This window comes from Brachionichthys hirsutus, chromosome 17, assembly GCF_040956055.1.
Source record: "Brachionichthys hirsutus isolate HB-005 chromosome 17, CSIRO-AGI_Bhir_v1, whole genome shotgun sequence".
NCBI lineage: Eukaryota > Metazoa > Chordata > Actinopteri > Lophiiformes > Brachionichthyidae > Brachionichthys > Brachionichthys hirsutus.
This window is the reverse complement of record NC_090913.1, coordinates 342,231-370,117: the sequence shown is the minus strand read 5'-3', so window position 1 is coordinate 370,117 and position 27,887 is coordinate 342,231. Positions and strand designations below refer to the sequence as shown.

Here is a 27,887-nt window from a genome sequence, read left to right as displayed (position 1 = left end):
TACTCGGGCCTGGGTGAATGTCCCAAACTGCACGTCAGCCCACTCGTCCGGTGCCGCCGCCGTCCAGAAGCGCTTCCTCGGAGGGCGGGTCAGAGCTGCGGTGGGCGGGGCTTAGGCGGCCATTCTGACGAGCCGCTGATTCCTCCTGCTCTTTGTAATACTCGAGCGTTTTCCTCTTGAAGCAGCCCGACTTGACGGAAGAGAAGTCGTTAACGTGTTAAATTCATTTGTAACAGCAGTGCAGATTTAAAGGAGGTCATTGGCTCTCACCTTTAACATGAGGATCGTTATTAGGATCAGAATAAGGAATCCTATTCCAGCTCCTGTTAAGATGATCAGCCGTTGATCCGCGAGGAAAATCAACTCAACCCGAACTTCAGTCTGTTGACAGAAAATAATATCCAAGGACGAAAGCAAATCTAAATGAGAATGTGAAATCTTTTGTGCATGAAATATTTGCATATTGGTGAGTAGCTTGAATACCGATTTAAATGTTGGGTCGCTGTCTCTCCATCCAAGTTCAGCAGCTTTCTCCTATAAAACCACGTTTCCTCTGCGGTTAGTGAGTACAATGAAAAACTTTGACATGATATTTGACAGAGTCGAGCGTACCTCTTTGTGAGAATCCAGAACATACCTTTGCTTGTCATAGGCGACATGCAAAAAGCTTTTAAATTTAACCTCTGCACCGTCTCCAGTGTATCGCTTGAGGAATGCGATATTCTGCAAAGCAAGAGCGTGACATTTCGTCGTATGTTTTCCACATTGAAAAGTACCTGTGTTATATACTCTGTGTAACTCGTGAAGCGCAGAATAGAAGATGCCTTCCTCACCCTAACCTGCATGCATCTCTGCATAGGAGCTCACCTGAGGGGGGGTCAACAACCCTTCACCTTGTGGGTGCTAATGGGGATTCGTTAGTCAGGTTTCATGACTGCCGGGGAGCGTTAGCATTCATGAAGGAAATGCTAATGCTCCTGGGGGGTCTGGTTGCCTTGGTGGTTTCGGCCCCTTCTTTGTATCTAAACTCTCTACCGGTCTCTTAGAACTGAAGAAGCCTCTTGAAGGCGAAACATCATTAATCAAACTTCAACAAGTCCATTGAACTCTTCGTGATTTACCTCCACCTGGACGACTGAGACCCGACGGACGTTTTCCGTGTATGTAGTTTATGTAGTTTTTACCTACCGCTGCATTCTGCTTGAGATCCCTAAAATGTACGTCTCCTGAGAAGAGAAACTCAGTGGTTGATTCTTTGTCCAGGATGAAACTGTCGCAGGCTACAATCTTGCAGTATTTCTCTGTTGAGCAGTACTGGAACACAGTAACAGTTTGTTTTATTTAACGGTTATACTTCCTTGACGGGATCAGTTAGAATATTTTCATACTAAAGCTGTTTCCCTTACTTCAGACTTCATGTCAGTACTGGCTGCACATCGAGTTTGGTTCTAAAAGCAAGAGGATTTGTAGTTCTGTACACAGCAGCAGTATAAGTACCATATGTAGATGTGGTGTTGTAGCAATTTCTAAGTTACCTGCTTGACTAGGACTTGATAGTTCTTCATTTCAAACTTATGTTCTAATCGAGTTGGGAAGAACAGGGACACGCTGACAGGAAACGCCTTCAGGCCAGGATTCTCCACCTGAGAGTCGTGGTGACAGCAGTTATGCTCTCCTCTGATAGGTTAAGAGGTGTGATACCACTCATGCTAAACATAAAACTAATGTACGGTAGCCCTTTAGCTTAGCCTAGCGTAATCCGTAGACACTGACGTGTTTTGGTTTTCACATGGCGAACGGAATGAGCGGAAAATGGGGGCGGGACTCTGTCCAAGTGAAACGATTGATTAGCTCTTATTGACCTTGATGGAGGATTGTGTTTATCTGATCCATTCAGTCACTAAAACGCTGGAGTGAGGTGTCAGTGTGGTCTCATAAATACTGGTTTACGATAGAAAGCTGCTGCACCTTATATATAGCAACCATTTTTTTAGGTGCAGCATCCTCTGTTGTGAAGTTCAGATAGGAGATGGTGCCTTGCTTCCTGAAAAGAACACGTGTTCAAAGGCAGGAAGCTAAGATCAACAGTTACAAAGCAACGTTTATGCAAACGGGTACTTACACTGTCACTACCATCTTAATTTCAAATTGTACTTGGATGCTTTTGGTCAAGGAATTCATCCTGGTGGAGTTGGTATTATCACTGAGGATGTAAAGAAATGTCTTAATACCAAATATGAAAACTTCAGGCAGTAAAAAATGGAAAGACGCAGGAAATGCGGTTATTCTCTACCTGCTTCCGCTAACGGTGAACGAAACGGTCTCATTCCACTCGTGCTTTGTCGTGATCAGAAAACCGATTTTAAAAGATGCCTTCACAGGAAACATGCATGGTTTTAAAGGTCAAAGGTTCACAGTTGATTTGAAACGTTTGCCCTGCTGGTGCAGCGTGACTCACAGCTGAGCCGCCGCGGTACACCGGGAGGCTGACCCCACACGCGGTCCGGACCGGGTCGACGTCACGGCAGACGGAGAGCGTCGGTCTCGTTGCCTGTTTGAAGAAAAAGCTCACCTGGAGAAAGGCTTCTCAATTTCAGTTCGTCTGGTGGAGCAGCTGATCAAGAGGTTCCTTGGTGACGGCGCGGCGATAAGATTGGTAGAAAAAGAGCCTCCAGAGAGGGGAGGGGCTTAGCCTGTGTAAAAGACTTCAGTCACTGAGTCTGGGTTCCTGACTGACGTCCCTGCACTCCAGACACTTCACCCGTTGAAAAGAATAACTTAAGCAAAGGATTAAAAAATGTTTGAGGCTGTAGGAGCTGTTTGTGTCATCAGTGTCTTTATATGGAACAGTGGTGCTCCATCTATCCATCTATCCATCTATCCTCTATCCATCTATCCATCTATCCATCTATCCATCTATCCATCTATCCATCTATCCTCTATCCATCTATCCATCTATCCTCTATCCATCTATCCATCTATCCATCTATCCATCTATCCTCTATCCATCTATCCATCTATCCATCTATCCTTTATCCATCTATCCATCTATCCTCTATCCATCTATCCATCTATCCATCTATCCATCTATCCATCTATCCATCTATCCTCTATCCATCTATCCATCTATCCTCTATCCATCTATCCATCTATCCTCTATCCATCTATCCATCTATCCATCTATCCATCTATCCTCTATCCATCTATCCATCTATCCATCTATCCTTTATCCATCTATCCATCTATCCTCTATCCATCTATCCATCTATCCATCTATCCATCTATCCATCTATCCATCTATCATCTATCCATCTATCCATCTATCCTCTATCCATCTATCCATCTATCCATCTATCCATCTATCCATCTATCCATCTATCCTCTATCCATCTATCCATCTATCCATCTATCCATCTATCCATCTATCCATCTATCCTCTATCCATCTATCCATCTATCCATCTATCCATCTATCCTCTATCCATCTATCCATCTATCCATCTATCCATCTATCCTCTATCCATCTATCCATCTATCCTCTATCCATCTATCCATCTATCCATCTATCCATCTATCCTCTATCCATCTATCCATCTATCCATCTATCCTTTATCCATCTATCCATCTATCCATCTATCCATCTATCCTCTATCCATCTATCCATCTATCCATCTATCCATCTATCCTCTATCCTCTATCCATCTATCCATCTATCCATCTATCCATCTATCCATCTATCCTCTATCCATCTATCCATCTATCCATCTATCCATCTATCCATCTATCATCTATCCATCTATCCATCTATCCATCTATCCTCTATCCATCTATCCATCTATCCATCTATCCTCTATCCATCTATCCATCTATCCTCTATCCATCTATCCATCTATCCATCTATCCATCTATCCATCTATCCATCTATCCTCTATCCATCTATCCATCTATCCATCTATCCATCTATCCTCTATCCATCTATCCTCTATCCATCTATCCATCTATCCATCTATCCATCTATCCTCTATCCATCTATCCATCTATCCATCTATCATCTATCCATCTATCCTCTATCCATCTATCCATCTATCCATCTATCCATCTATCCATCTATCCTCTATCCATCTATCCATCTATCCATCTATCCATCTATCCTCTATCCATCTATCCATCTATCCATCTATCCTCTATCCATCTATCCATCTATCCATCTATCCATCTATCCTCTATCCATCTATCCATCTATCCTCTATCCATCTATCCATCTATCCATCTATCCATCTATCCTCTATCCATCTATCCATCTATCCATCTATCCTTTATCCATCTATCCATCTATCCATCTATCCTCTATCCATCTATCCATCTATCCATCTATCCATCTATCCTCTATCCTCTATCCATCTATCCATCTATCCATCTATCCATCTATCCATCTATCCTCTATCCATCTATCCATCTATCCATCTATCCATCTATCCATCTATCATCTATCCATCTATCCATCTATCCATCTATCCTCTATCCATCTATCCATCTATCCATCTATCCTCTATCCATCTATCCATCTATCCTCTATCCATCTATCCATCTATCCATCTATCCATCTATCCATCTATCCATCTATCCTCTATCCATCTATCCATCTATCCTCTATCCATCTATCCTCTATCCATCTATCCATCTATCCATCTATCCATCTATCCTCTATCCATCTATCCATCTATCCATCTATCATCTATCCATCTATCCTCTATCCATCTATCCATCTATCCATCTATCCATCTATCCATCTATCCTCTATCCATCTATCCATCTATCCATCTATCCATCTATCCTTTATCCATCTATCCATCTATCCTTTCTCCATCCACCTGTTCTCCCTCTGACTTGAGTCGTAGTCATAGTTAAAGTGACGTCGTTGCAGTCGGGCTGTGTTGGTGGCATCGGTCGGGGAGGTTTATTATGCTAATTAGCTGCATTCCACACATACCTTCTACCCTCACTGCAGTGACGTGTCTTTTATCAGCCTTCTTTCACATTTGACCTGCTGTGGAGCGTCTGGGGACAAAGTGCTGTAAATGCTGAATGCTCTGCACTTCTAAAGCGCTTTTTCCACCTTTCCGGTGCTCAAAGCTTTACATGAGGCCTCACATTCACCCATTCACCCATTCACACACACATTCACCCTCCAGTGGGCGACTGCTGCCATGCTGTGAGCAATTTGGGGTTCAGTGTCTTGCCCAAGGACACTTCGACCTGCAGACAGTCAGAGCTGGGATTCGAACCACCGACCGACTGGTCCACAGCCGCCCATTAAAGGTTCTAGAATATAAAGGTTTCAAATCACCTCTGTCAGAGTCATCCTAGAGAACGAGAGGCCCGGAGGATAGTGCACTGAGAGAACGGTGTTATACGAGTCATCGCCGTGATTGGACAGTTTGACGGACAGGCTGAAGTAGTTGTCCTCCGCAACCAATAATGTTGAGGTCCTAAGAGAGAGATGAAGTCTTACGTTTTGACATGTGATTTTAATATGAAAGACGCTGTCTCTGTCGCGTACACATACGTGAAGTTGAAGTCCACCTCGAGTTCTGCAATGCAGGTGTCGTTTTTCATACACTGCTTTTCAAAAGGTACCTGAAAAATATTTTGATATCATACTTGAAAATACAAAGCAAGAAAATAAAAGTGATATACCGGGTACTTTAATAACAGGAACACAATGCAGGATTGCTGGATGGAGCTGGTGTTAATGACAGTTCAAAGCTTATCAGCGACCTGCATGACGCAGGAAAGGACACGTCCACGCTGACTTGTGTTCCTCTGGACAGCACATTGAGTGTGACGGACCGGGTACCGGACTCTAGATGTGCTGACGGGGACGCACATTGTGTGTGGTTCATGTGAGAGATGAACCGCTGTTAGATTTGCTGTTGAAACGGTGCTGGCTTTGAGGAAAGCTGTCCGTTTAAAACGAGCACGTGTCCTAAAGATAAATGAACAAAGCCCTAAAAACAGGACCCATTTTAAAGCCCTCAGCAATATACAGTAGCTGAAGAACACAAACACCTGAGGGCTGCACCTGAGCGCGTTACCTCAGCCACAGCCTGCCTCTTGCTGTCCACGCTCAGGACGGCTGCAGCTCGCTGACTGGCGTCTTGGGAAAAGTTTAACTTGATGACGATGGGTGATAAAGAGTCTCTCACACAGTTCTGTCAGGCACAAATGAAAACGTGGCTTTGATGTTAAGCTCAATGACGAAACGCTGAACCGGCTTATCAGAAAAATGAAAATGAAGCAGCAGGTAAATCCGCTGAGTTTGGATAACTTCCTGTTTTATTTTGTAGTAGTGTGTTTTCTGATTTCATTTTCCAGTGTTCTTTTTCTGTCTGCCTGCTCCACCTGTCGCCTGCTCCTTCCTGTCTGTTGTCGTCTGCTCCTTCCTGCTCCACCTGTCTGTTGTCGCCTGCTCCTTCCTGCTCCTCTGTCTGTTGTCGTCTGCTCCTTCCTGCTCCTCTGTCTGTTGTCGTCTGCTCCTTCCTGCTCCTCTGTCTGTTGTCGTCTGCTCCTTCCTGCTCCTCTGTCTGTTGTCGTCTGCTCCTTCCTGCTCCTCTGTCTGTTGTCGTCTGCTCCTTCCTGCTCCACCTGTCTGTTGTCGTCTGCTCCTTCCTGCTCCTCTGTCTGTTGTCGTCTGCTCCTTCCTGCTCCACCTGTCTGTTGTCGTCTGCTCCTTCCTGCTCCACCTGTCTGTTGTCGTCTGCTCATTCCTGCTCCACCTGTCTGTTGTCGTCTGCTCCTTCCTGCTCCACCTGTCTGTTGTCGCCTGCTCCTTCCTGCTCCACCTGTCTGTTGTCGTCTGCTCCTTCCTGCTCCTCTGTCTGTTGTCGTCTGCTCCTTCCTGCTCCTCTGTCTGTTGTTGTCTGCTCCTTCCTGCTCCACCTGTCTGTTGTCGCCTGCTCCTTCCTGCTCCTCTGTCTGTTGTCGTCTGCTCCTTCCTGCTCCTCTGTCTGTTGTCGTCTGCTCCTTCCTGCTCCTCTGTCTGTTGTCGTCTGCTCCTTCCTGCTCCACCTGTCTGTTGTCGTCTGCTCCTTCCTGCTCCACCTGTCTGTTGTCGTCTGCTCCTTCCTGCTCCTCTGTCTGTTGTCGTCTGCTCCTTCCTGCTCCACCTGTCTGTTGTCGCCTGCTCCTTCCTGCTCCACCTGTCTGTTGTCGTCTGCTCCTTCCTGCTCCACCTGTCTGTTGTCGTCTGCTCCTTCCTGCTCCACCTGTCTGTTGTCGTCTGCTCATTCCTGCTCCACCTGTCTGTTGTCGTCTGCTCCTTCCTGCTCCACCTGTCTGTTGTCGCCTGCTCCTTCCTGCTCCACCTGTCTGTTGTCGTCTGCTCCTTCCTGCTCCTCTGTCTGTTGTCGTCTGCTCCTTCCTGCTCCTCTGTCTGTTGTCGTCTGCTCCTTCCTGCTCCACCTGTCTGTTGTCGCCTGCTCCTTCCTGTTCCTCTGTCTGTTGTCGTCTGCTCCTTCCTGCTCCACCTGTCTGTTGTCGTCTGCTCCTTCCTGCTCCTCTGTCTGTTGTCGTCTGCTCCTTCCTGCTCCACCTGTCTGTTGTCGTCTGCTCCTTCCTGCTCCACCTGTCTGTTGTCGTCTGCTCCTTCCTGCTCCACCTGTCTGTTGTCGCCTGCTCCTTCCTGCTCCACCTGTCTGTTGTCGTCTGCTCCTTCCTGCTCCTCTGTCTGTTGTCGTCTGCTCCTTCCTGCTCCTCTGTCTGTTGTCGTCTGCTCCTTCCTGCTCCTCTGTCTGTTGTCGTCTGCTCCTTCCTGCTCCTCTGTCTGTTGTCGTCTGCTCCTTCCTGCTCCTCTGTCTGTTGTCGTCTGCTCCTTCCTGCTCCTCTGTCTGTTGTCGTCTGCTCCTTCCTCGACCTCCTGTTGCGTTGGGATGTTCCTAACGGACGGACAAACAGCTCGTCCGTTTGTCCGTCCGTTAGCGTTCTGGACGTTCCCTGTGTTCAGAAGGGCCCGACTCGGGTAAAGCCCGGTGCCTGCGGCGATCCCTGATCGGCCCGTCTGTCTGTTACTGCTTTGTCTTTGTCTTCTCAATGTTGTGTTGCTTGTTGTCTGTGATGATGTTGTTGATGTTCAGTCAGTGAAGAAGAATTTACCTACGGGGTCCAATCTACCTACCTACCTACCTACAGAACCTCCTCAGCGGAGGTAAGAATCTCACCGGAATGTAGAGGGTGTGGTCGGAGCAGGTGTCCTCATTCCTCAGCTCCAGGGCAGACGTAAGCGTCCTCGCTTTGTGGTCGTTCTGACTGAAGAAACCTCGGTGTGTTTGTCTCGTGGGATCCACATTGAGCATGTATGAGATATTCAGTGCCGAGCTCTGGACCTCTGCACAAACAGGAAGGAAGGTTAGCGGTGAGCATCAGGAGCTTCCAATGAACCACAATACTGACTCACCTGCTTTGCTCCGAGTCGTTTCTACCACGTGAAAGCAGGCAGTCAATGTTACCGTTGGTAAATGGCCACCTGTGTTTCCCAGACAGTCAATTTTGTCAGTACGAACCTGTTCAGGTCGAAAAGACAGGTGGACCTGAACACTGAAGACAGGTCTGGACCTGAAAGATATTCATCAAAAAGGTACAAAATAAATGTCTACAACTTGTGCATGTGTTTCCCCCTACAGGATAATTAATGCATGTGAGATAAGTAAAAACAACAGCCCATGATTTCATTTTGCTCCTCCAGTTTGTTCAACCATGGATGGATGGAGGTCATTTTTGAGGGTCACATGGGCAACGTTTGATCCTTTCGATCCAATTGGTTCTGGTACTGTCTGGCTTTGAGAGGCCAAGGTGAACACGTTTACATGAATGTTGGACACATTAGTTATACCTCAAGACAACAGCCATGCCCTGTGACCCCACCACCATATCGAGCAGTCCATCCTGTCCAAGGTCGATTCTCCCATCAATGGCTTGGCCAAAGAATCTCAGCCCCAGATCAAGTTCCCGTCCTGTGATTCTCTGAAATAACAAATAAAAAATATCACACACTCTCTCTCTCAGCCCAACCAGTCCAATAGAGGCTCGGCGCCCCTTGACTGTCGGATCTGCAGGAGGTTTCTCCCTCTGCTTCCGTGTTGTTCTAGTGGGCGACTATTGGGCTGCTGTCTAGACCGGGTCTTCTTGGAAGGTACCTTGATAGTATATGCTGTGTATATGTGGCACTAGGTACATGACTTGAATTGATGTGAACTCACTGGAGGGCCTAATTCCACCCGGATATACTGGCTTTTTTTTGTCTTGCCACAACTTTTAAGTGGACCTTGTTTGCAAAGTGTTGCTGCTTTCATCACCACGGTGACCAAAGCTGTAGTAGTAGCTGTAGTTAGAACACAAATTGGTTGTCTTACCTGACTGAAAGTGCAACGTATTCCTCGTTGCCTATCCCCAAGGAACAAATACACCGCCCCCCTGTTATCGTCCTCGAGGGGCGCTCCAACAGCAACATCTCGGAGCTCATCTCCATTCACATCAGCTAGACTGGATATGCTGGTGCCAAACCTCCCCATGGATGATACTGTCACATTCAGTTCACTTCTCAGTTTAATCTATGCAAATGTAAAATGAACAAATGGATCAGTTCTGTCCCTCCTTCTGTAGCCTCCTTAAAGCTCCACTGCTGAATGGGGTCCCACCTCTTCAGTCAGTCTGTAGACGTATATCTGGCCTTCTCCTCTGTCCTGAGGCCAGTAAAACAGCGGCGCTCCCACCAGCAGGAAATCAGTGCTGCCATCTGAGTTTACATCTACTGCACACAGCTCTGCACCAAAATACGACCCAATCTGAAACGTGCACATACTTCAGCGTGGAAATGGCACAAGTGCAAGGAAGTTCTGTGGCTTCCTCTCCTCCACAGACATAAAGCTGCAACATGCAGCATTTCTCATCACAATGCAAAATGACAACGAACTATGCTGAACGAACACGCCCCCTCCTGCCCCCCGGAAAGTGACAGCTCAGACACTCAGACAGTATTTGACCAAAATGGATGGAAATGCATTGTGTTCAATGGCAAAGCAGACAGAACGTGATGACGTCACGAGTGGTGTTCCAAAAGTTAGTGCTACGCTAACAGAGGTCCGGTGGCTGTTGCGCTGCAAAGTGCTGGCCCATGTGTACGAGCTGCAAGAGGAACTTAAAGTCTTTCTGACAAACGTATGGAAGCTGATTGCATTCACTGAAAACAAAATAGTTTCAGTTTTCCTGAATTTCTAAGATAACTTCAGAGGAAAAAAAGTTTAAAATGTGTATTTCCCAGAGCAGCCCTACAGACAGTAGAGTATTTCCCAATGTTTTAAACCAAGATGAAAATAAAAGTGAATTTCAATTCAGAAAAACGTTTAAAAAAAATTTATCACAAAATCGAAAAACAATTGCCTCTAAAAACAGAGAAAAAAAAATTCTTATAAATTGATCTCATTATTTCAGAAAAACAGAAAAAAATACCTCGATGTTCCTACTCACTGAGGAACTGCATGATGGCCACACTGCTGCAATGAGCGAGGTGATTGGCCCACATTTGAAAACTCTTGAGGAGAAGTTGTCATTTTATTTCTATTCAGCCTCCACGGAATGCCTTGACTGGGTTCGGGACCCACAAAGCTCAGCATCCGGTGCTGGAAGGACCTGGAGCAAGAGGAACTCTGAACTGAAACAAGATGGTGGTTTAAAGCTAAACTTTGCTGATCTTCCTTTGGACCGTTTCTGGTTATCTGTTGCTAAGGAGTTCCCCATTCTAGCCAACAAAGCTATTCTGACATTGCTCCCGTTTTCAACCACATATCTGTGAGCTGAGCTTCTCAGCTGGACGGCGATAAAAACTAAAAACAGAGAGAGACTGAGAGCTGTTGAGGAAGAGCTTCGTGTGTGTCTTTCTACCATTACTGCAGGATATCCATTTTGTGTTCATCCAAACAGCCCCAGGTTAACCACTAAGTATAAATACATTAAAAAACGATATTATATTATATGTACTCTGTAAGAGTGTCATTTTGGTTGGCGGTGTGCCCCAGGATTTTGTACCGGTAAATTGATAAAATGTGCCGCGGCTCAGAAAAGGTTGAAAATCACTGTACTAGGTAATGTGGGCGTATTAGACGGAAAGGTCAGGGCAAGTCAGTATTTTGACCATATCAAAAGTTTTAAGCATATTTTCCAGCTCCAAGCTGTACAAACCTGAATGTGATTTAAGCACATTAGGGGATGTGTATTTGTGTAATGAGGGAGGGTGTGGCCTAAGGAGATCAACACCATATATCAAGGTGTGCATAGTTATTAAGCTCTTTTCCTCCCCAAAATGGGCCAAAAAAGAGATTTAACTGATTCTGAGAAGACAGAAATTGTAAAAGGTCTTTCAGATGGATGCAGCACACTTCAGAATCAGAATCAGAATCAGAAGTGGTTTATTGCCATTGTCAGTGAGGGTTCACAGACTAGGAACGTTGCTCGGTGAAGTCGTGCTACATCTAACATTAATGACTAAATACAAAATACAAAGACCATACAGGTACAGACATCAACAGCAGCCGGAGTGGTTACACAGATGTGTACTAGCAGCAGTAAACTAGCGTCATCACGCAGTGCAAATGGAACAGTGCAAGTTGTATTCAGGAGTCCAGGACAGAATTATTAAGTGTTCATTAGTCTTACGGCTGAGGGAAAGAAGCTGTTCTTGTGGCGGGAGGTTCTGGTCCGGATGGACCGTAGCCTCCTGCCTGAGGGGAGAGGGTCAAAGAGTCCATGTCCAGGGTGAGAAGGGTCGGCTGTGATCCGACCTGCACGCCTCCGAGTCCTGGAGACATACAGGTCCTGGAGCGATGGCAGCTTGCAGCCAATCACCTTCTCCGCAGCACGTACAATACGCTGCAGTCTGTGTCTGTCCCTGGTGGTGGCGCCAGCGTACCACACGGTGATGGAGGAGGTGAGGACGGACTCCACAATGGAGGTGTAGAACTGCACCAACATCTGGGTCGGCAGCTTGAGTTTCCTCAGCTGCCGCAGGAAGTACATCCTCTGCTGAGCCTTCTTGATGAGGGAGCTGATGGTCGGCTCCCACTTGAGGTCCCGGGTGATGGTGGTGCCCAGGAAGCGGAAAGAGTCCACGATGGAGACGGGGGTAGGGGAGTCTGTGAGGGCGAGGGGGGGCGGTGGGGCTGTGACTTTCCTGAAGTCGACAATCATCTCCACTGTTTTCTGGCTGTTCAGCTCCAGGTTGTTGCTGCTACACCAGGACACCAGCCGGTCCACCTCCCTCCTATAGGCCGACTCATCACCGTCCGAGATGAGCCCGATGAGGGTGGTGTCGTCTGCAAACTTAATCAGTTTGACGGACTGATGGCTGGAGGTGCAGCAGTTGGTGTACAGGGAGAAGAGCCAGGGGGAAAGTACACAGCCCTGGGGGGATCCAGTGCTGATAGTCAGGGTGTCCGAGACCGTAGACCCCAGCCCCACATGCTGCCTCCGCTCCGTCAGGAAGTCGGTGATCCACCAGCAGAGGGAGTCGGGCACGTCGAGCTGGAGCAGCTTGTCCTGGAGCAGTCCCGGGAGGATGGTGTTGAACGCAGAGCTGAAGTCCACAAACAGGATCCTGGCGTAGGTTCCTGGAGAGTCCAGATGCTGCAGGATGAAGTGGAGGGCCAGATTGACTGCGTCGTCTACAGACCTGTTGGCTCGGTAGGCGAACTGCAGCGGGTCCAGGAGGGGGGCGGTGAGGGTCTTCAGGTGGTGGAGAACCAGGCGCTCAAAAGACTTCCTGACTACAGATGTCAGCGCTATCGGTCTGTAGTCATTAAGTCCTGTGATCCTCGGCTTCTTGGGGACAGGGACAATGGTGGAGGACTTGAAGCAGGCTGGAACATGACAGGACTCCAGGGAGGAGTTAAAGATGTCTGTGAAGTCAGCTCACTGGCACAATGTTTCAGGATGGGGGGGGGAACATTGTCCGGCCCCGCAGCTTTACGGGGGTTCAGCTTTGTGAACTGTCTGTGCACATCCTGCTCCTGGATGCAGAGGACAGTGGGGGTGGGGGGAGAGTCTATGGAGGCATTTGGCGGGTTTCCCTCGATGTTGTGGGTGGAGGAGGGGGTGACTGGAGGGGTGTGGGGGGCTGGTTGGTCAAAGCGGCAGTAGTGCATGTTTAAGCGCTGGGCAAGCGGCAGGTCGTTCAGAGCTCGGGGGGCTTTGGGCTTGTCGTTGGTAATGCCCCCCCCAGGGTCGTTGGCAGAGAACTGCTGCTGGAGTCTGCGTGAATATACTGATTTAGCATTCTTCAGCTCCCTGCTAAACCTGTACTTCACCTCCTTGTAGCTGTCTCTGTCTCCGCTCCTCTCTCACACGTCTGATCTGGCTGAGCTTCGGCGTGAACCAGGGCTTGTCGTTAGCGTAACTCACCCTGCTGCGCGTTGGTACAATGCGCTCCTCATTGTAGCTGATCCATGAGGTCACCGTGTCCGTGTCCTCGTCCAGGTTATCCGTAGCAGCCCTAAATATGTCCCAGTCTGTCGTCTCCAAACACGAGCGGAGCTCCTCAACAGCCTCACCAGTCCAGATCTTGGTTGTGCTTGCTACAGGTTTAGCAAGCTTCAGTCTCTGTATGCTGGGATGAGGTGGATGACCACGTGGTCTGACAGTCCGAGGGCAGCATGTTGCACAGCGCGATAGGCCCCGCCCACCGTCGTGTAGCAATGGTCCAGCGTGTTCTCCTCTCTGGTGGGGCATTTCATAAACTGTCTATATTTGGGTAGTTCCTGGCTCAGATTTCCCTTGTTAAAGTCACCAAGAACAATAACAAGAGAATCAGGGAAGGTCCGCTCCAAACATAAAATCTTTTCCGCGAGTGCACTTTGAGCCTCGTGCACGTCGGCGGCCGGCGGGATGTAAACAGCTGCCAGGATGAATGAAGCGAACTCGCGCGGGGAGTAAAAGGGTTTGCAATGAATGAAAAAATATTCCAGAGCAGAGCTTGATATTGCTTCAAAACTGAAGAAACCACTAAACATTAAGCAGTGTTTAAGCTTGTTATTGTGACTAAAGTGAATACTTTTACAGCAGGTGTAAATCTGGAGGTCTTCTCATTTAGAAAGTCTCCAAGTAAAAACAACTTTCATTAGAAATGTCCTAAACACGAAAGGAATACAGAAAGACCTTCATTAGCGACGGCTTTTAAACCAACCTGATGGCCATTGATTGTTTGAGCTACAGTCCACTCCTCCCCATCACCACTGAAAAGGACGACCCGTCCAATGTGCTCAAACCTCGGAGCACCGGTGAAGTACAGGCGGGCCTTATCCTTCTCTCCAACACAAGTGGAATATCCTGCAACCAGCCAGGCTATCATTTCAACAGTGTTCTATACTGGGTGGTAGAAATGGCCTATGGATATTTGACCTACCCATTTTCTGTATTTATGATACATCTACACATTTTAACCATAGAATGAAAAAAGAGGTTATTTAATTACGTGCATGTTTATTACAAAAGATACACTACCGGTCAAAAGTTTGGGGTCACTTAGAAATGTCCTTATTTTTGAAGGAAAAGCACTAATTATTTTCTAAATGATAACTTTAAAGGTCCCATATTATGGAAAACTCACTTTCCCCATGTTTCTACACTATGATGGAGGGTTTGGGTCCTTATCAAGCCAACAGCTAAATCAAGTCGATCCTTTCTGGAAGAAATCGCTCCCCTTCTGACATCAGGAGGGGGAAACGTGCACAAGATGTGCGTGCGTCCCTGTGTCTGCATTCTGCCCGTCCACGCTCTACGGCATTTTCCCTGCATAAAGTTTATTTTTGGTGGTAATGTTCCGGCGAAATGTTTTCGTGTTTGGTAAACACTTTGAACGAGACGCTTTATGGAGCGGGAGACAGACAGAGACGGACAGAGACAGACAGAGACAGACAGAGATAGACAGACGGACAGAGACAGACAGAGACAGACAGAGATGGACAGAGATGGACAGAGATGGACAGAGATAGACAGATGGACAGACAGAGACGGACAGAGATGGACAGAAACGGACAGAGATGGACAGAGATGGACAGAGATAGACAGACGGACAGACAGAGACGGACAGAGAGGGACAGATTTCCATATATATATTCAGAGATTTCAATTCAGAAATTTCCCGGTCGGGGAGCCAGATCGATCTTGTGTCATTAATAGAGTCAGCTCGAAATCGAGTGCCGGCAATCCTCAGTGAGGAGATAATGAACTCTGAGACAGGATGTTTGACTGTATTTGTACTGTAATACATGCTACTGTGTGACTGTACTTGTACTGTAATACATGCTACTGTTTGACTGTATTTGTACTGTAATACATGCTACTGTTTGACTGTACTTGTACTGTAATACATTCTACTGTGTGACTGTACTTGTACTGTAATACATGCTACTGTTTGACTGTACTTGTACTGTAATACATGCTATTGTGTGACTGTACTTGTACTGTAATACATGCTACTGTTTGACTGTATTTGTACTGTAATACATGCTACTGTTTGACTGTATTTGTACTGTAATACATGCTACTGTTTGACTGTACTTGTACTGTAATACATGCTACTGTGTGACTGTACTTGTACTGTAATACATGCTACTGTTTGACTGTATTTGTACTGTAATACATGCTACTGTTTGACTGTACTTGTACTGTAATACATGCTACTGTTTGACTGTACTTGTACTGTAATACATGCTACTGTGTGACTGTACTTGTACTGTAATACATGCTACTGTTTGACTGTATTTGTACTGTAATACATGCTACTGTTTGACTGTACTTGTACTGTAATACATGCTACTGTTTGACTGTACTTGTACTGTAATACATGCTACTGTTTGACTGTATTTGTACTGTAATACATGCTACTGTTTGACTGTACTTGTACTGTAATACATGCTACTGTGTGACTGTACTTGTACTGTAATACATGCTACTGTTTGACTGTATTTGTACTGTAATACATGCTACTGTTTGACTGTACTTGTACTGTAATACATGCTACTGTTTGACTGTATTTGTACTGTAATACATGCTACTGTTTGACTGTACTTGTACTGTAATACATGCTACTGTTTGACTGTATTTGTACTGTAATACATGCTCCTGTGTGACTGTACTGGTACTGTAATACATGCTACTGTTTGACTGTATTTGTACTGTAATACATGCTACTGTTTGACTGTACTTGTACTGTAATACATGCTACTGTGTGACTGTACTTGTACTGTAATACATGCTCCTGTGTGACTGTACTTGTACTGTAATACATGCTACTGTTTGACTGTATTTGTACTGTAATACATGCTACTGTGTGACTGTACTTGTACTGTAATACATGCTACTGTTTGACTGTATTTGTACTGTAATACATGCTACTGTTTGACTGTACTTGTACTGTAATACATTCTACTGTGTGACTGTACTTGTACTGTAATACATGCTACTGTTTGACTGTACTTGTACTGTAATACATGCTATTGTGTGACTGTACTTGTACTGTAATACATGCTACTGTTTGACTGTATTTGTACTGTAATACATGCTACTGTTTGACTGTATTTGTACTGTAATACATGCTACTGTTTGACTGTACTTGTACTGTAATACATGCTACTGTGTGACTGTACTTGTACTGTAATACATGCTACTGTTTGACTGTATTTGTACTGTAATACATGCTACTGTTTGACTGTACTTGTACTGTAATACATGCTACTGTTTGACTGTACTTGTACTGTAATACATGCTACTGTGTGACTGTACTTGTACTGTAATACATGCTACTGTTTGACTGTATTTGTACTGTAATACATGCTACTGTTTGACTGTACTTGTACTGTAATACATGCTACTGTTTGACTGTATTTGTACTGTAATACATGCTACTGTTTGACTGTACTTGTACTGTAATACATGCTACTGTGTGACTGTACTTGTACTGTAATACATGCTACTGTTTGACTGTATTTGTACTGTAATACATGCTACTGTTTGACTGTACTTGTACTGTAATACATGCTACTGTTTGACTGTATTTGTACTGTAATACATGCTACTGTTTGACTGTACTTGTACTGTAATACATGCTACTGTTTGACTGTATTTGTACTGTAATACATGCTCCTGTGTGACTGTACTGGTACTGTAATACATGCTACTGTTTGACTGTATTTGTACTGTAATACATGCTACTGTTTGACTGTACTTGTACTGTAATACATGCTACTGTGTGACTGTACTTGTACTGTAATACATGCTCCTGTGTGACTGTACTTGTACTGTAATACATGCTACTGTTTGACTGTATTTGTACTGTAATACATGCTACTGTTTGACTGTATTTGTACTGTAATACATGCTACTGTTTGACTGTACTTGTACTGTAATACATGCTACTGTTTGACTGTACTTGTACTGTAATACATGCTGTAAGTGTCCGTCTGACACGCGACGAGTCACGTGATGGGGTCGAAGCTGCCTGCCCCGGAACATGCATAGCGCCGTATAAAGCCGGAGCAGTTTGGCCAGCAGGGGGCGTGACGAACAGCTGTCGGCACGCCAAACGCAGAGAAACGGACACGTTGCACAATTAGTCGCCGCACGAGAGAAAAGCGCTACGACGGTTTATGAGTTTGCACCGCTTGGTGAGCAGAGCGAGTCTCACGGTGCTTGATTAAAATAACGGAAGCATTCGACGCCGAGGGCTGCTACACATGCTACTGTGTGACTGTACTTGTACTCTAACATATATTCATCATCATCATCTTCATCACGGCGCTGCTTCTTGTGTCGTTACTAGACGAGGATCACTGAGCGAGTCAGCTCGAAATCTAGTGAGGAGGTAATGAACGCCCCGGTGAATGTGGACTGGGGACTGGATTCAAAAGTGTTCTGCAGCTTCGACCCCATCACGTGACTCACAAATACAGTCAAACAGTAGCATGTATTACAGTACAAGTACAGTCAAACAGTAGCATGTATTACAGTACAAGTACAGTCAAAGAGTAGCATGTATTACAGTACAAGTACAGTCAAACAGTAGCATGTATTACAGTACAAGTACAGTCAAACAGTAGCATGTATTACAGTACAAATACAGTCAAACATCCTGTCTAAGAGTTTGTGGGTTTGTCTCAGGGCGTTCATTATCTCCTCACTGAGGATTGCCGGCACTCGATTTCGAGCTGACTCTATTAATGACACAAAATCGATCTGGCTCCCCGACCGGGAAATTTCTGAATTGAAATCTCTGAATATATATATGGAAATTTCTGAATATATATATCAAAATATATATTCCAGAGTTCGGTCCATATTCTCAGACCTCACTTTTGATATATATATATAATAAGTTCCTGAACGGCACGCCATACAGAGTGGATAAAGTTGACTTTTTATGGTAATGTTCCGGTGAAAATTGGCAAAAATGATTTAGTGTGTGCTAAAAACGTCACCTCACAGGTTACCATGGTAACGTGAACATACTTTTGCTTCCGGGTTTGGAGCGTTTCTGACAGAGAGGCTTGAGACAGGAATGGGGGACGCTGTCCTGCAGCATCTGTGTGAGACAGAAATGAGGGACGCTGTCCTGCAGCATCTGTTTGAGACAGAAAAGAGGGACGCTGTCCTGCAGCATCTGTTTGAGACAGAAAAGAGGGACGCTGTCCTGCAGCATCTGTTTGAGACAGAAATGAGGGACGCTGTCCTGCAGCATCTGTTAGAGACAGAAATGAGGGACGCTGTCCTGCAGCATCTGTTTGAGACAGAAAAGAGGGACGCTGTCCTGCAGCATCTGTTTGAGACAGAAAAGAGGGACGCTGTCCTGCAGCATCTGTTTGAGACAGAAATGAGGGACGCTGTCCTGCAGCATTTGTTTGCTGTTTTGACTAAAGACTGGGACGTTAACTTGTGGAGAAACGGTAGAATATGGGACCTTTAAACAACTCAGAAATACTCTGTCGGCGTTGCTAACGTGCTAACGTGCTAACGTGCTAAACGACTCTTCCAGCTGCAGATGTCTGGTTCTTGCTGCAGCATCTGCATCAGCGTCCAGAGGTCCATCTCCAGCAGCATCACTGCAGGGTTCTGAAGGTCCAATGTGTTGATCATTGCGTCAAAACCCTGCAGTGATGCTAGCACCGCTGAACACAGAGGGGCTGCTGAGAGAAGCGATGGAGCTGACCTGGGCGACCCCAAACCTTCCAACGGTCTCTGGGTGACCCCAAACCTTCCAACGGTCTCTGGGTAACCCCAAACCTTTGAACGGTCTCTGGGTGACCCCAAACCTTCCAACGGTCTCTGGGTGACCCCAAACCTTCCAACGGTCTCCGGGCGACCCCAAACCTTCCAATGGAACCTTCCAACGGTCTCTGGGTGACCCCAAACCTTTGAATGGTCTCTGGGTGACCCCAAACCTTCCAACGGTCTCTGGGTGACCCCAAACCTTCCAACGGTCTCCGGGCGACCCCAAACCTTCCAATGGAACCTTCCAACGGTCTCTGGGTGACCCCAAACCTTCCAACGGTTTCTGGGTGACCCCAAACCTTCCACTGGTCTCTGGGTGACCCCAAACCTTTGAACGGTCTCTGGGTGACCCCAAACCTTCCAACGGTCTCCGGGCGACCCCAAACCTTCCAACGGAACCTTCCAACGGTCTCTGGGTGACCCCAAACCTTTGAACGGTCTCTGGGTGACCCCAAACCTTCCAACGGTCTCTGGGTGACCCCAAAACTTTGAACGGTCTCTGGGTGACCCCAAACCTTCCAACGGTCTCCGGGCGACCCCAAACCTTCCAACGGTCTCTGGGTGACCCCAAACCTTTGAATGGTCTCTGGGTGACCCCAAACCTTCCAACGGTCTCTGGGTGACCCCAAACCTTTGAACGGTCTCTGGGTGACCCCAAACCTTCCAACGGTCTCCGGGCGACCCCAAACCTTCCAATGGAACCTTCCAACGGTCTCCGGGCGACCCCAAACCTTCCAACGGAACCTTCCAACGGTTTCTGGGTGACCCCAAACCTTTGAACGGTCTCTGGGTGACCCCAAATCTTCCAACGGTCTCTGGGTGACCCCAAACCTTCCAATGGAACCTTCCAACGGTCTCTGGGTGACCCCAAACCTTTGAATGGTCTCTGGGTGACCCCAAACCTTCCAACGGTCTCTGGGTGACCCCAAACCTTCCAACGGTCTCTGGGTGACCCCAAACCTTTGAACGGTCTCTGGGTGACCCCAAACCTTTGAATGGTCTCTGGGTGACCCCAAACCTTTGAACGGTCTCTGGGTGACCCCAAACCTTTGAATGGTCTCTGGGTGACCCCAAACCTTTGAACGGTCTCTGGGTGACCCCAAACCTTTGAACGGTCTCTGGGTGACCCCAAACCTTCCAACGGTCTCTGGGTGACCCCAAACCTTTGAATGGTCTCTGGGTGACCCCAAACCTTTGAATGGTCTCTGGGTGACCCCAAACCTTTGAACAGTAGTGTACATTTAAAATATCAATGAAACACTTTAAACAGATCTTTTCTTTTTACCCATGTATGAGTCCATCTGCATTAGTGGATCAGTCATTTGTGTTGGTTTTTGTTGAGGACTCTCTTGGAGAGAACCACGCCAGCTGTTGGACCCCACTGAGCCCAGAATCAAGGTATCCTGTGGAGAGAAGCTCGGACTGGAGTGTTGACGGGAATCACTGAACAATCAAGCCCAATGTTTTATGAAAGGTAAAAGCGTTGACCTCTATTACGTGGATCAGCTTCACCTGATAGACGGTAGTCCTGTCCGTGTTTTATTCCTCACCTTGTAAAACGCGGCGCTGAAACCAGCCTGGGACATTTCATTGGTCATGTTTCCAGCCCGAGCCACTTTGAAGCCTAGGACAGAACATGTGATGATTGTAAGGGGCAGAAAATAAGAACAGCCATTCAATAAAAGGATGAGCAACACCTTCCATTCCAAAGATCCTTTTCTGCAGGTTTTCCAGGATTCCAGTGAGTCCATCATAGTTCTCAATTTTGAAGATATTTTTTTCTTTGGGGTTTGAAGCAATGTTCATAAACCTTTTCAGCTCAACATGTTTAACCTGAAACCAGAGATTAGTACGATGTCATTTCCTCCAACATGGGACTAGATATACTGGGGCTTCTGTGGCTGAGGTAAAAGCACAGGGTTGGTGGTTCAATTCCAGCAGCGCCAGTATCCCGGAGCAAGGATTTGTGACATTGTAATACGTATATATCTGGAGCAAGAATGTTCTCTGAAGACTAATCTGCTTTCCATGATCAGAAGCGACCCCAAGAATCTATCGGACTCACCCCAATGACAACACGGATGATGCTTTTGTCATCGTAGCGCTGAATGATGCCATGGCTGTCGGTATCGCTGGGATCTCCATCTGTGATCATCACAAGAACTTGAGTTGCATTGGGAGAAGCGCCTGCGCCTGGGTTTTCAAGGATTTGTTCCCTGAAACAAAGGTAGCATTTTCAAGGCTCATCAAAATAAATCAGGCTAAATGAACATGTTAGAATCCTCCACTGCACTTCATTTAGTTCTAATGGTACCAGAACAGTCTGTGATAAACTTACAACACAAATTTGAGTGCTCCGTGTGTGTTGGTAAGACCTTTCATGTGGCTTTCAGTGTCTAGTTCAGCAAGCGCATTGCCAGCTTGGTAATCACTGAAGTCAAAAACCTTCCTGTAATTTGTAGAGAACTGAACTGCTGCAAACTGAAAAGAAAAGCAGACGACATCGTGTATCACGGGACCAACCCACCGTTGAGTGCAGTGACGCTGCACTGACCTTGATTGACGTGTTCCGAAGGCTTTTCATTATATCCACAATGAAAGCTTTATTTTTGTTGAATTCGTCTTCACTCATACTCCTTGAGCCATCAAACAGAAACACAAGGTCCACCGTCTTTTTTGTGCATTCTGAAGGAAAGAACATTAGTTAAAAAGACTTCACCGACCCCACACAGTGGGGAAAGGTCTCACCTTGGAAGGAAGGTGTGAACACAGAGATTTCCTGCAGCGTGTGCGTTAAGGTGAAGCACACGCTGTTCAGATAGGAGTTCTCATTACACTCATGGACGACACTCGGACTGCAAACCTGGAGACAAACAAAACGGCCATTAAAATGTTTTACAGGCCTTAGATCAGGGGTTCCCAACCTTGTTTATGCCTCGCACCCTGAGAAAACGTTCCTTCTGTAAAAGTCAAATATCTCATATGAAGATGAAGAATGCAATTCAGACTAAATTTGAGCAACAAAAGCCTCTGGCAGGAAAAGAATGGCATTTATTTCAACTGATTATAATCAACATGTGTTGATTTGCTTTGGCTAAATTGTCTAATCCAAGGTTAGCACCCCGGTTGGGAACCCCTGCCTTCGTGGGCTTGCCAGTATGACAGGATGACAGGATTTTCTTACAGTGAACTGGGAGCGCAGGGAGTCCTCAGCTATCGACAGTCCAAAGTGCTTGATCGGTATCGATGAATTTTTGTGTGAAATCTCTGAAAGAGTAGGATTTCATCAGCATTTTCTGATGCTTCCATTTTGCATTTCCTGTTTTGTCAGTGTTAGAAACTTTCACTTGTAAGTTGTGTATGAGGACGGGCCTGTACGGTACCTCCACGGCTGAAGCAGTGCTTGTCCTGGAGGGTTTCAGGGACGCATACTGCCCCAGATCCATTGAAGAGCGGTGCAGTAACAACGATCCTGTGAAGCCATAGCAACAGCAAATCAAACCAGGCTGGAAGGAGCTAACAGGACGCAGTTCTCCCCCGGAACCAACACCTTGGGGGGGGGGGGACATGGGCCCGAGCTCCGGGTGGCTAGTCCGCTAGTGGGTGGCAGTCCTTTTTACAATCTAAGGAAGATACACTTGATATATTTTGGGGGAATGAGGAGGTCTATAAATATTTCCAATAATTAATTGTTTATTTTCTGAAGTGTGATTTTGATAGTGATTTTTCAAAGTGCGTACTGAAAACCAGAAGTTGTGAATTGAAATGTGATGCTACGTAGGTAGCCGCCCCCTTGAGCCCCTATCAGATCTGTAATGTTTGTAGTTATCTATACGAATATCATGATCAGAAATATAATTGTTAAGCCAAGTTTCAGATGAGGTAATACGACTCGGAGTGTAAGCCAAACGCATAATATAAAGAGCTTTACCCGTATTTTCAAAGTAAAGAGTTCATGAAATAATAGGACCCTTGAGGAAGGCTAACGCGTCTTCATCATGGCTGCCTCTGACTTCTGTGTCTTAGCTCCATTTCCAGTTGAAGTCAAACTTACCCTTTATTTGTGCCAGACATGAACTGAAGCACTTTGTAGCCAAAGAAATCTTTTCGTTGTCCAGTATAGATCCCAGGATCTCTTGTGTCAATGTTGAAACCCAAGGAAACTGGGATGACTGCAATGTGGGAAAAGGTTCACACATTCAGTTTTGTGACCCTTAATGTAATAACAGCAGGGAGTGGCTTCCAGTTGGTTAATAACACATGCTAATGGTGACGTTAAAGACGAGTGAGTAATCTGTCACCGACATTTATTCTCCACCACATTTGCTTTCCGTAATTGACAAGATATTTTCATCCTCACTGCCGAATCTCCACAGAGACGATCTGTGACCGGGGGCCTGGAACAGTGCACCTGAGGACCAGTGATCCCTGGGGGGGTTTGGGTGACACCCTTCCAGGCCATATATTAAATTGTTAATGACAGACCTTTTAATTAGCAACACGCATCTCACCTCCAAAAGTCACACCAAAAAAACTCTCCCAACACGGGAAACACCTTGATGACACAGACAGAGAAGGACTCGTCTTCACGGGATGAAGGTCCCACAGAAAGCACCGCCTGCTTTCATCTGCAAGCTGAGATCAGCTGTTTGAAGGATTATTCTTTAATTTGATATTTAACGTGCTTCAAACAGTTTCCTGTCCAGCAGGTGTCGGACTCTGGCTGACTTGTAATTTAGTGTGAAAGTGATGAAGTCATTCACAGTTTGTTCCACACAGAGTTCTGGTTGTGACTGAACGGTTTTGATGCAATCAGCGTGTAATTTAAGAAATAGAAATAGAACTCTTTTATTGTCAGTGTACGTTGTACAACGAGATTAAAATGGTAGCAAACATTCACTCATACATCCACAGAAGAGAAAATAGAATAAGAAAAAAATATACTGTCATTTAAATCAAGCCTGTGCTGCGTTCAGGGTCCTCACTGCCGTCGGATAGAAGCTGTTTAGAATCAAGCCTGTGCTGCGTTCAGGGTCGTCACTGCCGTCGGATAGAAGCTGTTTAGAATCAAGCCTGTGCTGCGTTCAGGGTCCTCACTGCCGTCGGATAGAAGCTGTTTAGAATCAAGCCTGTGCTGCGTTCAGGGTCCTCACTGCCGTCGGATAGAAGCTGTTTAGAATCAAGCCTGTGCTGCGTTCAGGGTCCTCACTGCCGTCGGATGGAAGCTGTTCAGAATCAAGCCTGTGCTGCGTTCAGGGTCCTCACTGCCGTCGGATGGAAGCTGTTCAGAATCAAGCCTGTGCTGCGTTCAGGGTCCTCACTGCCGTCGGATAGAAGCTGTTTAGAATCAAGCCTGTGCTGCGTTCAGGGTCCTCACTGCCGTCGGATAGAAGCTGTTTAGAATCAAGCCTGTGCTGCGTTCAGGGTCCTCACTGCCGTCGGATAGAAGCTGTTTAGAATCAAGCCTGTGCTGCGTTCAGGGTCCTCACTGCCGTCGGATAGAAGCTGTTTAGAATCAAGCCTGTGCTGCGTTCAGGGTCCTCACTGCCGTCGGATAGAAGCTGTTTAGAATCAAGCCTGTGCTGCGTTCAGGGTCCTCACTGCCGTCGGATAGAAGCTGTTTAGAATCAAGCCTGTGCTGCGTTCAGGGTCCTCACTGCCGTCGGATAGAAGCTGTTTAGAATCAAGCCTGTGCTGCGTTCAGGGTCCTCACTGCCGTCGGATAGAAGCTGTTTAGAATCAAGCCTGTGCTGCGTTCAGGGTCCTCACTGCCGTCGGATAGAAGCTGTTTAGAATCAAGCCTGTGCTGCGTTCAGGGTCCTCACTGCCGTCGGATAGAAGCTGTTTAGAATCAAGCCTGTGCTGCGTTCAGGGTCCTCACTGCCGTCGGATAGAAGCTGTTCAGAATCAAGCCTGTGCTGCGTTCAGGGTCCTCACTGCCGTCGGATAGAAGCTGTTTAGAATCAAGCCTGTGCTGCGTTCAGGGTCCTCACTGCCGTCGGATAGAAGCTGTTTAGAATCAAGCCTGTGCTGCGTTCAGGGTCCTCACTGCCGTCGGATAAAAGCTGTTTAGAATCAAGCCTGTGCTGCGTTCAGGGTCCTCACTGCCGTCGGATAAAAGCTGTTTAGAATCAAGCCTTTGATGCTCCTGGACCGTCTTCCTGATGACAACATCTCAACCAGACTGTGGCCATGATGGAAAGAGTCGCCGATGATCTTCTGAGCCCTTTTCAGACACCAGCAGCCGTGCAGGTCCTCCAGTGGGGGGAGGGTGCAGCCGTGCAGGTCCTCCAGTGGGGGGAGGGTCCGGCCGTGCAGGTCCTCCAGTGGGGGGAGGGTGCAGCCGTAAAGGTCCTCCAGTGGGGGGAGGGTGCAGCCGTGCAGGTCCTCCAGTGGGGGGAGGGTCCGGCCGTGCAGGTCCTCCAGTGGGGGGAGGGTCCGGCCGTGCAGGTCCTCCAGTGGGGGGAGGGTGCAGCCGTAAAGGTCCTCCAGTGGGGGGAGGGTGCAGCCGTAAAGGTCCTCCAGTGGGGGGAGGGTGCAGCCGTGCAGGTCCTCCAGTGGGGGGAGGGTGCAGCCGTAAAGGTCCTCCAGTGGGGGGAGGGTGCAGCCGTAAAGGTCCTCCAGTGGGGGGAGGGTGCAGCCGTGCAGGTCCTCCAGTGGGGGGAGGGTCCGGCCGTGCAGGTCCTCCAGTGGGGGGAGGGTGCAGCCGTAAAGGTCCTCCAGTGGGGGGAGGGTGCAGCCGTAAAGGTCCTCCAGTGGGGGGAGGGTGCAGCCGTAAAGGTCCTCCAGTGGGGGGAGGGTGCAGCCGTGCAGGTCCTCCAATGGGGGGCGGGTGCAGCCGTAAAGGTCCTCCAGTGGGGGGCGGGTGCAGCCGTAAAGGTCCTCCAGTGGGGGGCGGGTGCAGCCGATGTTTGGGCCCTCTGGGGCGACGTTAAAATGCTCTCAATAGAGCAGCGCTAAAAGGAGACCAGCAGTCTGTGATGTTGTTCTTGCTGAGCACTCGTAGGAAGTAGAGGTCTCTGCTGGGCCGTTCTCAGTGGGGGGTCGCCCCCCCAGGTCAGGCCCTCCTCCATGCGGGCCCCCAGGAAGCGGAAGTCTGCCCCCCTCTCCACACACTCCCCGTTAATGATAAGCTCTTTGGTCTTAGATGTGTTTAGGAGCAGGTTGTTCTCCTTGCACCTCACCGTCAGCTGCTCCACCTCCTCCCTGCAGGCAGATTCCCCCCCCCCCCCAGAATGAGCCCCACCACCGTGGTGTCATCGGAGTGGAAGCCTGAGGTCCTCCAGCTTGGTCATCAGTCTGTGAGGGAGAATCGTGTTGAACGCCGAGCTACAGTCCACCTGGAGCAGCCGGGCGTAGCTCCCCTGCTGCTCCAGGTGGGACAGTGCAGCATGGGGGGGGAGTGGCCACAGCGTCCTCTGTGGACGGTAGGCAGACTGGTGTGGGTCTAGGAAGGGTGTAAGGAGTCCAGTGATGTGATCTCGGACCAGTTTTTACAACACTTCATCACCACTGGGGTCAGGGCTACCGGCCGAGTCTTTAAGGCCAGTCATTTTTGGGCAGGGACTGGGACAGGGACAGGTTGAAAATCCTGGTCCTGGTCATCAGGGCTTCTGGTTGGGGTAGACCCGGAGTCCCGGACACTGTCAGTGAAAACATCCAGCGCTGGATGGTCAGAAACTTCCCCGTCTGTTGTAAAACAGTCCTGCAGCCGCTTGGAAGCACCATCAAGCCAGGTTTTACAGTTCTCCTGAGGGGGGTGTATGCAGGGGTCAAGAGCAGGGATGGGTGGTCCGACTGGCTCAGGTGAGGTCGTGGTCTCGCCCTGTAGACCCAGGATAAGCTTTCTCCTGGCTGCTAATGCTGCTAAACGGTTCCCAACCACGAATCACTCGAGCCTGGCTGCCAGCGTGGGACGGGAACCCAGAAGCCTCCGTGTGTTCTCGTGCACGACGGAACCGCTGACCACGACTCTGCGTCGCAATAAAAGGTTCCTATTTGATGTATAACCCATTTCTACTGTGCATACTGTGTGTACTCGAACCGATTGGCTGTCGGGAACACTTTTACATTCAGAAAGGTCTTTGTTAAACGAAGGGAGGACCAGCTGTATACAACTTAAGCGTTTGTAAAAACTTTGAAAGTCTATGCTGCTTAATTTAAAGAACGTAGATATATATAGTCTTTTTGGCAGTGTCTGTTCCTGTTCGTAATCTGACTATCGTGGCTTGCAGCACTGCAGGTTTCCCCACACATAAAGCACTAACATAATAAAGGAATGGATAAATCTTACCTAAAGTCACTGCGTAGGCCAGCAGGAAGGTGCAGCCGTCCGCATCCATCTTCCATCTGTCACACGCGCCGAGGCATCAGCAGCACTTCCTGTAAGGAAGGGCGTCGCTGCCCCAGGTGGTTTCTCACTTCTCTATTTTCAGTAGTTTCTTTTCTGTCATGCTTCATCTCGTCATTGGTAATTCAGAATTGTATTATATATATATATATATATATATAGTTTTAATGTTTGCTTGTGCAGAAAAAGAAGAAAGCTTCAACCCTCTCTAATAATGGAATTAAAGATAT

The 27,887-nt window shown here is 47.3% G+C and overlaps 1 protein-coding gene across 1 annotated transcript; it reads right to left on the bottom strand.

The window, feature by feature from the left end:
• Positions 1-2: 2 nt before the first annotated feature.
• zmp:0000001082 (integrin alpha-D) lies at positions 3-27,649 on the bottom strand. The gene is made up of 32 exons (XM_068750913.1): positions 27,601-27,649; positions 25,913-26,227; positions 23,362-23,479; positions 22,691-22,779; positions 22,492-22,574; positions 22,056-22,170; positions 21,862-21,992; positions 21,646-21,788; positions 21,373-21,523; positions 21,005-21,140; positions 20,858-20,931; positions 20,593-20,710; positions 14,227-14,369; positions 9,692-9,838; positions 9,407-9,604; positions 8,887-9,017; positions 8,452-8,609; positions 8,216-8,382; positions 6,095-6,211; positions 5,566-5,636; positions 5,347-5,488; positions 2,459-2,551; positions 2,294-2,373; positions 2,123-2,203; positions 1,969-2,044; positions 1,536-1,643; positions 1,407-1,448; positions 1,189-1,314; positions 613-723; positions 484-534; positions 271-381; positions 3-190 (listed from the first exon to the last, which is right to left on the bottom strand). The coding sequence occupies exons 1-32, from the start codon at positions 27,647-27,649 to the stop codon at positions 35-37; spliced, it is 3,831 nt and encodes a 1,276-aa protein (XP_068607014.1). The 3' UTR covers positions 3-34.
• Positions 27,650-27,887: the final 238 nt, after the last annotated feature.

Excerpts from the sequence above, each read along its gene's own strand:
- zmp:0000001082 (XM_068750913.1), bottom strand. The coding sequence starts at position 27,649 with ATGGATGCGGACGGCTGCACCTTCCTGCTGGCCTACGCAGTGACTTTA. Across the intron at positions 20,932-21,004 it reads AAGGATCTTTGGAATGGAAG|GCTTCAAAGTGGCTCGGGCT; the intron begins GTGTTGCTCATC and ends GTTCTGTCCTAG. Across the intron at positions 2,374-2,458 it reads TGTACCGCGGCGGCTCAGCT|GCATCTTTTAAAATCGGTTT; the intron begins GTGAGTCACGCT and ends TTTCCTGTGAAG.